This window comes from Nematostella vectensis, chromosome 15 (assembly GCF_932526225.1).
Source record: "Nematostella vectensis chromosome 15, jaNemVect1.1, whole genome shotgun sequence".
Lineage (NCBI taxonomy): Eukaryota > Metazoa > Cnidaria > Anthozoa > Actiniaria > Edwardsiidae > Nematostella > Nematostella vectensis.
The window spans coordinates 10,173,948-10,187,172 of NC_064048.1; the positions used below are offsets into that span (position 1 = coordinate 10,173,948).

Consider the following 13,225-nt stretch of genomic DNA (forward strand, 5'->3'; position numbering starts at 1 on the left):
TGTGTCCTAGACAGGTACTTTAATATGCAAGGCTTGTACACCGACAACGAGTGGTCTATTGACACTTGGCAGATTACAAACGGGTACTCGACAGGGTAATCTCCAAATAACCCGCTTGAACGGCAAAATACTGACTTTAGAATGGACTTGAATGGACCACAGCCCCGTCTTCCCTTCGAATTATAGATATAAGAAATCAAAGGATGATGCATCATTAGGAAAAGTGGCCGGGTAAAATTGGTGAGTCGCAAGACTAAACAAAATTTCCGAGCTTGAGATCTCAGTTCATTGTTTGGTCTACGAAGTTTTGTACATCATAATACGGCTAACTAACAACACTCAAAGTGTAACGTTGAAGTGCTTCGATAGGATTAATCGAAGGCGCGATCTTGTGGGAGTTTTTAGGGGATTATCTTGACGGTCCTCGCTGCGATAAAAGCGGATTTATTAACAGTGTCATGACTTATTCATATTAGTTTTGGCAGAAAATCTTCAACCTATTGGCCTATCTTCAGCCTTTGGTTTGTACTCTTGTTGAAACTCCATACAACGGTAGCACCACTAAACGGGAATAATTAACGGGGGTTTTTAAGGTCCTGGGGGTGCTCTTTGTAATGGGGTTACTGACTGGACTAGTTTTCTCACAGCTTCTGTAAGTATTTGTATTATTATCATTATATAGAAATTTTGTTCAGTTTTTTAAATATCCTTACAATACTAATTTTCATCGATGAAGGTCGAGTTTAACCGCGCCGCATAAAGGAGTATGTGAATAAAAACAATCGATTAATTATTCTGGAAGCTTATTACCTCTCTTACAGATAAAATAAATGACGAGATCTCAGATACAACGTTTTCGAGTCGGAGGCAGCCATATAAAGGCGCCAAGCCATTGACGATATTTGATTGAAAATATCTTGGTTACTTTCTTGAATTAGCCGATGCAAATGGATGCTTTGTGTGACTCGGTATTGAGCGGGAGCATGGCATGGAGCGAGGCCTTCTTTAACTGCTCACCTTATCTGTTAACCTCACCCTAACCCTTTCGTGGGTGGTTTGTAGAGATCACAGATACAACGTTTTCGAGTCGGAGGCAGCCATAGAAAGGCGCCACTCGACTCGCGTATTACAACGGGACACAGCTAATGCTAATTGCTTTCTTTTCTGAAAAAGGGAAACCGGAGAACTAACACAGGCACTACAGAGCGACGCTCTGCGAACTGCGGCTCCAAAGCTCCGCTATGCTCGTACCGCGACCGTGCCTAAACTGCCCTCCTACCTGTTAACCCCACCCTCACCCTTTCGTGGGTGGTTTGTACTGAAGAAAGTTTTGTTGTGTTTAGGGTGCAAGATGTGTACCATGACCATGGTTGAGCTTGTCGCCATAGCGACGCTTTTATTAGGCTTCCAGCAACAAGTGTCAGGTCAGTTATCAACATCAGAAGAAAAGTGTAATTAATAGCATTTGACTAACCTTCAATAAGAAATGGACCACTTTGGCGGTCAAAGGATTGCGCGCGCAACCTGACAATCATAGGCGCAATAGCATTGAGATTGTTAAGGGACTGTGCAATAACTATTATGAGGGGTCCGTAAAATGAGCTTTGAATAATGAAAAATTACGTAGGACCCCCCCCCTTCCAACAGCAGCGTCTAGTTAATTTCTGACCCCCCTCCTTTTCTTTAAAAATTGCAAAGACCCCCGCCCCCCTCCTACATTCTACCTGTAGTCACTTTGCTTCCTAATGCATTCTACTTAGGCATGAGGATAAACATCAGCACCGCTTAGCTTAGTTCGACTAAACCGCCAATGTCTGAAACTTGCCTATATAATACAATTAAGGACCAAAAAGCCCAACGCGTTTCATTGGATTATCTGATAATTTTCTTTTTCTGGAAATGGTCCAAAGCAGAGTTGGAATTTTCTTCTTCCTTGTCTAATAAATAAAATGAATTGATTGATTAAAAATAACACAGGCCCATAGACCTAAGATTGGTGTACGCGGCGGTTTGTTTGTTTGTTTGTTTGTTTGTTTGTTTGTTTGTTTGTTTGTTTGTTTGTTTGTTTGTTTGTTTGTTTGTTTGTTTGTTTGTTTGTTTGTTTGTTTGTTTGTTTGTTTGTTTGTTTGTTTGTTTGTTTGTTTGTTTGTTTGTTTGTTTGTTTGTTTGTTTGTTTGTTTGTTTGTTTGTTTGTTTGTTTGTTTGTTTGTTTGTTTGTTTGTTTGTTTGTTTGTTTGTTTGTTTTTCATCTAAGAGATACCTCCCTTTAATGCTTGACAAATATTACCTTTGTCGTCTTGGTGTGGCCGCTAGAATATGGATGCTTACGGGAGTCCGTTTCTGAGTTTGAGCTCAGGCGCGACTAGACAACTAAGAGAAAAAAAGGAGCTAACTTTTCCGATAAGGGTTGATAGAGATGTATAGAGATTCATAGAACAGAGCGGTCCTTAGTGAGACTTTGCAAAGAGGTTTCAAAGTTTGCATCGATTTTGTTGTTAAAGGGAAATATGACATTTTTAGTCATTTACGAAATTTTGATAAATCTGGATAATAAATCTCGATAATCTGGTAATTTTAAATAAGCCCCCCCTCTCTTATGTGAAAAGTTTAGGCTGACCCCCCTATATTGCAACATTTTTACTAAGTGCCCCACCCCCATCTGGTTTTACAGCCACCCCCCCCCCCCCTCCTGATAATTATTGCACAGTCCCTAACGAGCGTTTTTTATCCTTTCTTCAAAGAGCAGAATGGGCTTTTCATCTCAAAATGGCTGTAAAGTTTAGCGAAAATAACAAAGGCGTTCAAATCATCGATCGAAAAGAAGGGGCCCGAGCAAAAGGGTGAAATTTTGATTTTTAAAAGTTTGATTTAGAAATTAAGAAAGGCAGACTTGTAACTTGTTCGCTTAATGGCAGGAGTAGGGTGGGGGATGCACAAAAGAATGTGAAGTCATTCGTGCATCTTTAATAATCCGTAATTAATTGTGCATCTGTAATAACTAAGACTAAAAAGAGGGAAGACCTGAAGAAGATTTTACCGATCTCAATGATTACGTATCTGCCCCCTCCCATGATAAGAATTCTGATCAGTCCCTAAGGTAGTTTTGCTTGTAAACAAGTACTGGACTTTATAAATTTACCATATAACAAAAAATTATTTATGATCATTATTTATTCCTAGCAAGCTGCAAATTTGACTTCGAAGAGGGGCCCAATTCTCTCAGGGGCTGGACGCGTACCGGGGACGCTTTCAACACACAGCCAACATTTGATGACAATCCTGCCGCGCGGGGCCTGGGAACTCCTGTGGGACTACAGGGGAACTGGTGGATAGGGACCTACGAAGATAGACCCAGCAAAGGCACCCCTGCTGGAATGGTCCAAACAGGTACGCACTCGAGTATACATATGGATGGACCCGCAGTATATATTTTCATAAACAGGAAGCCAAAGACGTGTTACTAGATATTTTGCGATACTATGGAGTAAGATAGAATTCACGTTCTGTCACAGTTAGATTTCTTCCTATGGAAGGGCATACCCTGGCGATTATTTGGCAGCTCTTACAACCACCAAAACATTTAAATGCTATAAAAGCGTTTTATTGGTAATGATAATTTCCAAGGTATAAACCCCTTTGATGTTTTTTTTTAGATTTTCCAAGAGGTACCTTAACATCTCCTAACTTCGTTATCACCGGTGATGATATCAACTTTCTGATTGGCGGTGGATGTGACAAATCAAAAGCAAGGGTAGAATTACTCGTGAATGGCGTCACGAAGCTAAGGACGTCATCGCCTCGTTGTGGTGAGAAGATGCATCGGGTTCACTGGAAAGTGCACAAATACCGAGGGAAACTGGCACGAGTTCGTCTAGTGGATGATTCTAGCTGGGGCTGGGGACACTTGAATTTTGACGACTTGAGAGGCGATATTCGCTGTTTGGGTAGGTTTGTCAGCCCACCGTCCTCCTCCTCCTCATCATCATCACCACCAGCATCATCACCACCACCATCATCATCATCATCATCATCATCATCATCTTCATCATCATCATCATCATCATCATCATCATCATCATCATCTTCATCATCATCATCATCATCATCATCATCATCATCATCATCATCATCATCATCATCATCATCATCATCATCATCATCATCATCATCATCATCTTCATCATCATCATCATCATCATCATCATCCTCATCATCCTCATCATCATCATCATCATCATCATCATCATCATCATCATCATCATCATCATCATCATCATCATCATCATCATCCTCATCATCATCACCACCAGCATCATCACCACCACCATCATCATCATCATCATCATCATCATCATCATCATCATCATCATCATCATCACCATCACCATCATCATCATCATCATCATCATCATCATCATCATCATCATCATCATCATCATCATCATCATCATCACCACCATCATCATCATCATCATCATCATCATCATCATCATCATCATCATCATCATCATCACCATCACCATCACCATCACCATCACCAGCATCATCACCACCACCATCATCATCATCATCATCATCATCATCATCACCATCATCGTGATAATCAAATTCATTTTCATCATCATCATCGTTTTCATCCATAACAGTCATCATGAATATTACTTTTTTAGACAAACATCAACCCGAAGAAAATGTGAAGCAAAAACAGATGCAGGAAGAACAAACCGGCGACTATACGCTAAAGAAAAATGATGACAAAGGTATTGGCACATTTAGCCAAAAATAAAGAAGACTAAATGTGACGATAGACATGAATATTGTTTATATTTTGTAGCTGTTCAAGACACGAATCTTGAAAAGCCGAGACTCGACAGCCCGCCGTCATACCACAAAGCCCTCGTGAAAGGTGAGCGTAAGACTTTTAGGCTTTGAGAAAACCGATGAATAAGTAGACAGGAACATTAGGATATTAGGAACACTTATTGTTCTTAAAAGAACACCCCTCATACTTACCTTTTTTCTGTAAATCTTAGCTTGCTCAAAAGGAGGATTCCTTGATATTAAGAACAGTTATGAAAACCTCTCATCTGTGAATCTCAAGTTCAAAACAAGCCTTCAATACTTTTTCCTTACAAAAAGGACGCCTTCTTATTTTTAAGAGCAGTTACTAAGAGCACTTTATATGCTCGTAGCGGAAGCCCACTGAAATGATAATCGAATGCATTTTCAGATGTTAAGCGGTTGGAGGAGAAGTTTCAAAAGTTTGTTGAAATGAATAACGAGAAAAGAATACCAGGTATCTTGTAGATTGTCCTGATTTGGTCTCTCACTTAATTAGAATCAGCAGTCCCTTGTATCTTTCTTTCCTATTTTCCTTTTTCCATCTACTTCCATCTATCATGGTCCCGCCACCACCACTATCATCGCTATTAAACAACATCATTATCGTCCTAATTCTCACAATTATTATTGCTATCATCAACATTACCCTCACGGCAAAAAAGTAGCAAAAAGTAGCAAATACTGGCGTAAGACGCGGCGAATACTCGAGCTAGCACCAAATAATCACCGGATGTAAGACATGCTGATATGGTACGTTATCGTTTTTTTTAAACCCGTGTAAGACATGTGTAAGACACGGAATATTCCCTATAAGAAGACGTTCGAAGACAAGAAGAATGTTCTACGTTTGCCCCTGATAATCAACAAGTCTGCGCTAGGTGTAAACTCGACCTTTTTTTGCCGTGCCTTATCATTATCAATTTCATGTCATCGTGACCTTAATCTAATCAAAATCTCTTTTTCAATTATCAACCCGTCCTCCACGCCCTTGGCATTAAATACAAAATCTTTTCTTGACATTTCTGTACGCCTATTGTGTTATATAATGTGTTTGTCTTTGTCTTTTCTTATCTTGTCTTTACGCCCAATGTGTTATCTAATGTGTACAAATGTGTGTGTTTAGCTACTCTAGATGCCGTTCCAGTCACCCCTAAGCCTGTTCTATCAGGTATGTTGTCACGTATGATGCTCTATCATATAGCAAATATCAAGGCGTAGCTTTGTAGTAGTTTTTTTATGAAAACATAAGCCCCCAAACACAAGTTTTTTTTCTGATTGGGATACCTGTGGCGGCTTGGCAGCACAATTTATTACAAATAGAGAGGACCGTATGCTAGAGAATGTAACATCTATTTATTGTTTTCAGCAGAAAAACCAGTAGAAGGAGGCAAAGACGCTCGTCCAGTCACTATCTACAACATTATTTACCCGCCAGATAAACGTATGAAAAGGATAAAAAAATACTGCAATTGTCTATCTTGTCAAATCTTTTTTGAATATGATCCATTCTTGTATGATTTAGAAAATATCAGTATCCACCCTTTGGATGAAGAGCTAAACCGAACTCTTCTTGGTATTTTTATTTATTTTTTTTTTTTCAGATGAACAAGAAAAAGTACCTGCAAATCTGGAAAACTATCAAGCTCCAACGGAAAAATTGTATCAGAAAAACTGGCGAAAAATAGCAGACGCTGCCAACCCTATGACGTCAGCCACGGATAAACCAGGAAATAACGAAGAAAGCCCTATTTCCGCCGGAAGTGACCAAGAGAGGACGTCTACTGGTCTTGTTAATATAAATGCCCCGAAAGACGCCAATAATTTGAAGACAGAAAGACGCATAAAGTTTGGCTTAGGGAATCAAGAGAATCCTGGAACTGTCCAAATACAAGAGAACAATAATCATAATAATGGTGCTACTACCGATGCAATGTCCCAAGAGATAAAAATAGAACAGCCAAAAAAGATCCACCACGCTAAGCATAGATATAGCGGTAACAAAGCTATTCATCGTAAGAAGCTGCAAGTGAAACAGCGATTGGCTAAGAAGCTAAGAGGGGGAAGTTTTCTCGAAGCAATGGTGACACCTGTGGAAATTCCTGTCGCGGAGGAGACTGGGTCCAAAGACATTCATAAGGGCTTGCCAACAACTGGCAGCCATGTGTCACCGATTGTGTCGAATGTCGAACCGATTGTTTCGAGTGTCGGGCCAATTGTGTCGAATGTCGGTCTCGATCATTCATTTCCAAGTAAGACCCCCTCAAGTAATGAAGGGCTGAAAGAGAATGTACCCACTCAGCATTCACCTAGAAAAGCTTACAAACCTACAGAAGCTAGTAGAACGACCGTTACGCAGCCCAGTGAAAGAAGACACGATGATATCATACCGGAAGCTGATCAGTCTGGGCCATGGAAAACCGGAGGTGAATCCCACTCAAGTAGTGCTCCTACTTCCGGTATGACGACTTCAATGGAAAACGATCCAGAGGCTATCGTGGAAGTGATAACTCCAACTGGCGCATCCAGTACATCGACAGGAGCTAGGACCACTTCCGCCGGAAGTATTGCACCAACCAGTGGTTCTAGGCCAACTGGTATGACCACATCCATGGAAGAAGATCCTGAAGCGATTCAGACGACTTACTCTGGAAAGGGCAAACCAACTGAAAGCCATGGTATGACAACTTCTATGGAAAATGACCCCGAAGCAGTCCCAACTTCCGCTGGAAGTGCGACACCAACCGGAAGTGAGAGTATAGCAACTTCGATGGAAAATGACCCCAAAGCAGTCATAACTTTCGCCGGAAGTGCAGCATCAACCGAAAGTGAGGGTATGACTTCGATGGAAAATGACCCCGAAGCTATTTCTGCCCAAAGAAGAAGACTAGAGACCCGAGCAAACACAGGGACCCCAACTAGGAATATGCGAAGTGCAATGACAACAGATATGGAATTTGACCCTGACGCAATCATCCCGACAAAAAGTTTAACAACGGAAATGGAAGACGACCCAGATGGGGAGCCTACCGGAAATGTCACCCCAACCGGAAGTCCAGCTACTACAGAAAGAATTACCGAAAACCAGCCCACGGCCGGAAGCTATCACATGCGGCCAAGCGGACAGACCACAATGATGGAGGAGGATGTCATGGGAAGTGAGGAAATAAAGGAATTTTCTCGCCCTAAACAAACGACTTCAAAACCCTCACCTGCGTCAATAAAATTCTATGGAGGCGACGTTAAGATTCCTGAATCAAGTCTTCACTCGGTCTGGCCCGAGGAGCTCACAATGGACAACCCTCGGCACGCCTACGGGACCGTCTCGGACTTTGACTTGTCTGATAGAGGCAAGGACATGATGAGCCTGATCGGTCCTATCGCAGAGAAAGCGGCCGCTGATATCAGTAGAGAGGAATTCAACCCGGAGAACCGCCACGACATTGAAACGAACTCAGGTAAGAGAGTCATAGTTATCACCATTATAAACATCGTCATCATCACACAATTTACTTATATCAGTAAAGCCATCATTCCACCTCATCATTTTCACCAACATTGTAATAATCGCCATCATTATCATGACTACAAAAGCATCATCATCATTAGCATCACCACCATCATCGTCACCAATCGCCATCTCCATCATCGTCATTACTGAAAACAACAACACCATGATCATCGTCATTATCATCATCATTACCAACAACAGCAATAGCATCATCATCATCATAATTAGCATCAACATCGTCATTACTAACAACAACAACAACAACAACAGCATCATCATCATCATCACCTTTCTACATTACTAATAACAAAAACATCATCATCATCATATTTTAGCTTGCATCTACTTCCTACTTGTAGGCAATCCTCCTGCACCGAACATTAAGAAAGTACATGCTTAAAATGCAATTTTACAATATATTGATTAAATCTAAAATAATCATACAAATAAGTTTGAGAATACCTAAACGTTTGACGGACTATTTATCATTCAGGTAGTAGCTCCAGCTCTTCAAATGGCGGTTTGACGAATACAGGAGGCTCATCCTCAAGTAATGGCGGGAGTTCAAACACAAATGGTGGTAGTACGTCAAATACAGGCGCGGGGTCAAACACAGGGGAGAACTCTGCCAGCGTCTCATCAATGCCTGGTCACACAAGCACCGGATCCTCTACAGGGTCCGCAAGTAATGGAAATCTACCTGGAACTGGTCAAATGGGTTCTCCTGGAACTGTTCAAACGGGTTCTCCTGGAATTGATCATTCACATGGAACTGGTCAAACGGGTACTCCTGGAACTGGCAAAGCGGGTTCTACTGGAATTGATCATTCTCATGGAACTGGTCAAACGGGCTCCACTGGAACTAGTCATGCTGGTCAAACCGGTAATACTGGTCAGTCTATTACGCCTGTGACGGGGCAATCTCCCAGTTCTTCTATTGACCCTCACGTGTCTGTCATCACGAGTCAGACCCAGGGATCGTCAGGAGTGCCGGTGCATCATGGGAATAACCCAGAACAAATATCCGTAGAGACAGGGTCAAAGGCAGGTTAGTATCGATCAAAGTCATTGGTTGACAATATTTTTTTGTATATTACCGCCGAATGCATTAATACGCGCCCAACCCAGATGAAGTCCTGATATTCAAACTCATAGCTGATAGCTACTCTATAAATTCATTTTGACTAATGCTGGAAACTTTTTCTACCATATCTGTGAGAGTAAAGCCGCATTGTCACCAGTTTACTTCCGGAGGTGCGACGGAAACCTCAACCGTTAAAATACAAAAGAATCTATTAGAATCCGAGATATTTAACAGGCCATCCGCTCTAAATTATCAATCACAACCTTAAAAAAAATTTCAATAGACACACTGCTTTAAAAATGTTGAAATATTTTTCTCGTTTTTCGTTAAAAATCATAGATTGCTACGTAATCGACCGGAAGTAAACTGGTGACAATGCGGCTTTAAGTAGCTATGCTAAGCAAAGACTTTCTCTGTATTTAGGCGCACCGATCCCCACCACTGTCCCACCTATATCTGCAAGGAGGCTATACTAAACTAAGACTTCTTTATGTCTAGGTGCACCGATAACCATCACAATTCCACCCATCGTGCTACCGCAATCCGTCACCGCCATTCCAAATCTAGAAGGTTCCACAACAGACGGCTCACAGGGCCTCATACCTCTACCAACCACCCAGCCGATAGCGACCCAAACAACCACCGCACCTGGCGAGCAAGGTGCCGCCCAAGTAGGAACCTCTGGAGTTATTACGGCAACAACACCAACGTTTGTTACTACACATGCAACAATTTCGACGACGCTTACGACACCGACGACACCATCAACTACGCCAACAACAATAACGACGATACCAACTACACCAACGACGATACCAACTACAGCTTCGACAGTTATGTCAACGACAGTGACGACCATAACGACACCTGTTGAGACAACCAAGAGTACCGTGAATATCCCCACTACGATGGCGCCCAATCCCAAAACAGAACTGCGGAACTTGAACTGTAAGTATTGTGGAACAAGAGTTCTTAAAGCCGCATTGTCACCAGTTTACTTCCGGTTGACTACGTAACAATCTCCGATGATTTTTAAGGGGAAAACGGGAAAAATATTTCAAAATTGTGAAAGCAGTCTGTCTATTGGAAATTTCTTTGAGGATATGATTGATAATTTAGATCGGATGGCCTGTTTAACAGCGCGGATCCTATTAGGTTTTATTGTCTTTTAACTGTTGACAGGGGTTCTATAGCGTTTTGCTAAAAGAGGTGTTTGGCTCAGTAACAAAGGGGGTAGGGGGTAATATTTTTGTTACATATGGAAGCAGAGGACCTTTAAAAGGGAGGGCGGGCAATGTATAGAACGTATGATCGTGGTGACTCGTACACTACAGGATGATAAGTGCAAACATTCAGTTATTTAAAGAAACAAAATGTTCAAACTCTAGCTTTGTATACTTGAAGTGTGATGTCATACGCAGTCGTGTCGACCACAAACGCTCAACGTGAGAGATCCGAGAAACTGCGTAGGAAAACAATCGCCTGAATAGAAGCTGATTCTCGAAATAACAACATCGAAGTTTTTCTGTTCTCGAACAAAAGTGGAACATGCCACTTCAATCTTGTGTTGGATTTATTTTCCAAATAGATAATAAACCCTTCCGAACATAACATATTCCTTCATTAATATGTGCTGAAATAATAAGCTCGTCCGTCTAGAACTCCATTACAGTATACTTTTATCATATCACAGGCTAAACCCACACCACTCTGCTATCCTTTTAAGGTTGTGACTTTTTAAGTCCCCCGCCCCCCTTTCCTAACAGTGCAAACCTATTGAAATAGTTGTATACCCCTAACAATTATCTTGTTCTGTGTCAGTTGCCCCTCTAATCTAGAGCCTGTTTTTCCAGGTAAGATATTCTTAGTTGCCATGAGATTGGCGTACCCTTGGAATCGCGAGCTCATGTTTTCATCTACTCCCACCTACGAGAACCTTAGGCACATCATAGAGGAGAGGGTAAGGAGAGGCAACAGATGGCAAAGGGTGGACGATAAAAAGATGGCACAAGAAACTATGGAGATTTTGTACACAATATTATTCATCCTCTGTGTATAACGCAGTCCTGCTTTAATAAAAGACATGCTTAGCACTGAATTACACATTTCGACTTTCGTAGTCGGGCATCGTAGCGAAGTCGTAGGCTTATTTACACTCTACGCCCAGAGTTGTAGAGGTGTCGCGGGCAAGTCCCATACGACTCAACCTTAGACCTCTAATACAAGGGTATGTTTAAAGTTTGCTTGAAATTGTATGCTCCTTTCTTTCAACACAGGTTCTCGCGGTTTACGGAGAAGAGTTGAATTTCCTTGGGATACAGTTTGGACGTTTCTCGTAAGCATTTTTATGAACTTGATACATCTTCATTGCCAAATCCTTTGATTGCACCAAACATAAAAATGTTGCTTCCATGTTTTTTTAGGCGATCCAGTGAGGACGGTACGACAAAGGCCTACTTTGTTCTTCGCTTCAACAGCAATGGCGCGTTCCTTGCCAAACTTATTGACGAGTATGGACAGAACACCATATACGCGGCGGGTGGGTATACGATTAGGGGTGGGGGGGATCTCTCGATAGGGGCATATGATCAGGGAGAGGGGGAATTTTTCGATAGGGTATACGACCAGGTGAAGGACTGAATTTGTAAGCCGGTGTGGGTGAGGTTTGTTGGGCTAAGGGTTCACAGTGGTAAGATTGGGGCTTGTCTTGTTGATAGTTTGTTGAGGTCAGGGTTTAACCAAAACATCGCGTTTTAAATATTGATACATCTCAATTTTTTAATTTAATAGCTTTTGCGTTACACCTCTTTTTCAATGTGTTTTTTAAAGCCGCATCAACAACCAATAACTTAATGTAATCTCGTGAGATCTTACGACAATGTGAATTAATAGAATTCGAAACTCGACACCCAGAAACAAAAATTTTCCAAGTACCCTTCTTTTTTGTATTTCAGGTTGTTACGATCCAGCTAAAATATGTCCCGCAAACTGTCCCGAGTCCTGTGCGCCTGCATGCACGCCATCATGTTGTTCAGCGGGCTTACCCAAAATAATTACCGCCGCGCCTCCCCTATCCAAGTGTCCTGGCTCCTGTTTGCCCGCATGCGCACCTGGCTGTAATCCGCTGTGCTGCTCTTCAACATCGCTGCTTCATCAAAATCGAATCCCCCCAAATATGGTGATAGTAGAACCAGGACCACCCATGCAAGACCCAAGCTTACCAGGGCCCATATTACCTGATATGGTCCCACTTCGCGTTGCTATGGGTTACAAGAAATCCCTTCCTTGCCCGCGAAGCTGCGATAGATATTGTAAACCTAACTGCCCGATCTTGTGCTGTCGATCGAACCCGTTTCGAGTCAAAGGAAAAAAAGTCACTTGGAATAAGTACACAAAGCGATCTAAAGTTGCGAGACGAAAAAACCGTCAACGGATTGGTTCTAGAAAGCACAATTGAACGAATTTTGTAGACTTATTTTATTTATAGAATTAAATAAATTTAGATTGTGGATTCCATTATTGTCTTAGAATAATTATGGATAATCACCGAAAATTAAAATGTGATATGCATCCGAAAAAACCTCAGCCTAAGTCTCCCTGCATCCGTTCTGGACTCGCTAGGGAGACTATAACTATTACCATGGAGACTATAGTATATCTTAGCATAATTTGTACAAAAAATCAGTTACATTGACCTTTTAGGGAGCAAATATAGCTATTGTCAAAATACGTTGATGGCAACATAACAGTGTCGATCTGTTATCATTGAAATTTGAAATTCTTTTATCAAA

The 13,225-nt window shown here is 41.5% G+C and overlaps 1 protein-coding gene across 5 annotated transcripts; it reads left to right on the top strand.

Moving 5' to 3' along the window:
• The first annotated feature begins 101 nt into the window (after positions 1–101).
• On the top strand, positions 102–12,950 carry LOC116619380 (mucin-5AC). 5 transcript variants are annotated; one of them, XM_048722325.1, is made up of 17 exons: positions 102–240; positions 1,344–1,424; positions 3,181–3,387; positions 3,654–3,944; positions 4,671–4,760; positions 4,835–4,906; positions 5,231–5,296; positions 5,966–6,010; positions 6,209–6,283; positions 6,444–7,538; positions 7,617–8,297; positions 8,844–9,398; positions 9,933–10,382; positions 11,288–11,394; positions 11,711–11,769; positions 11,858–11,973; positions 12,389–12,950. In XM_048722325.1, exons 2-17 carry the CDS (start codon positions 1,352–1,354, stop codon positions 12,889–12,891), a joined length of 4,485 nt encoding a protein of 1,494 aa, XP_048578282.1. In that variant the 5' UTR covers positions 102–240; positions 1,344–1,351; the 3' UTR covers positions 12,892–12,950. The 5 variants fall into 5 exon arrangements, with proteins under 5 accessions (XP_048578282.1, XP_048578278.1, XP_048578279.1 ...); XM_048722321.1 differs by having other exon boundaries at positions 6,444–8,297; XM_048722322.1 differs by having other exon boundaries at positions 6,212–6,283; positions 6,444–8,297.
• The last annotated feature ends 275 nt before the right edge of the window (positions 12,951–13,225 follow it).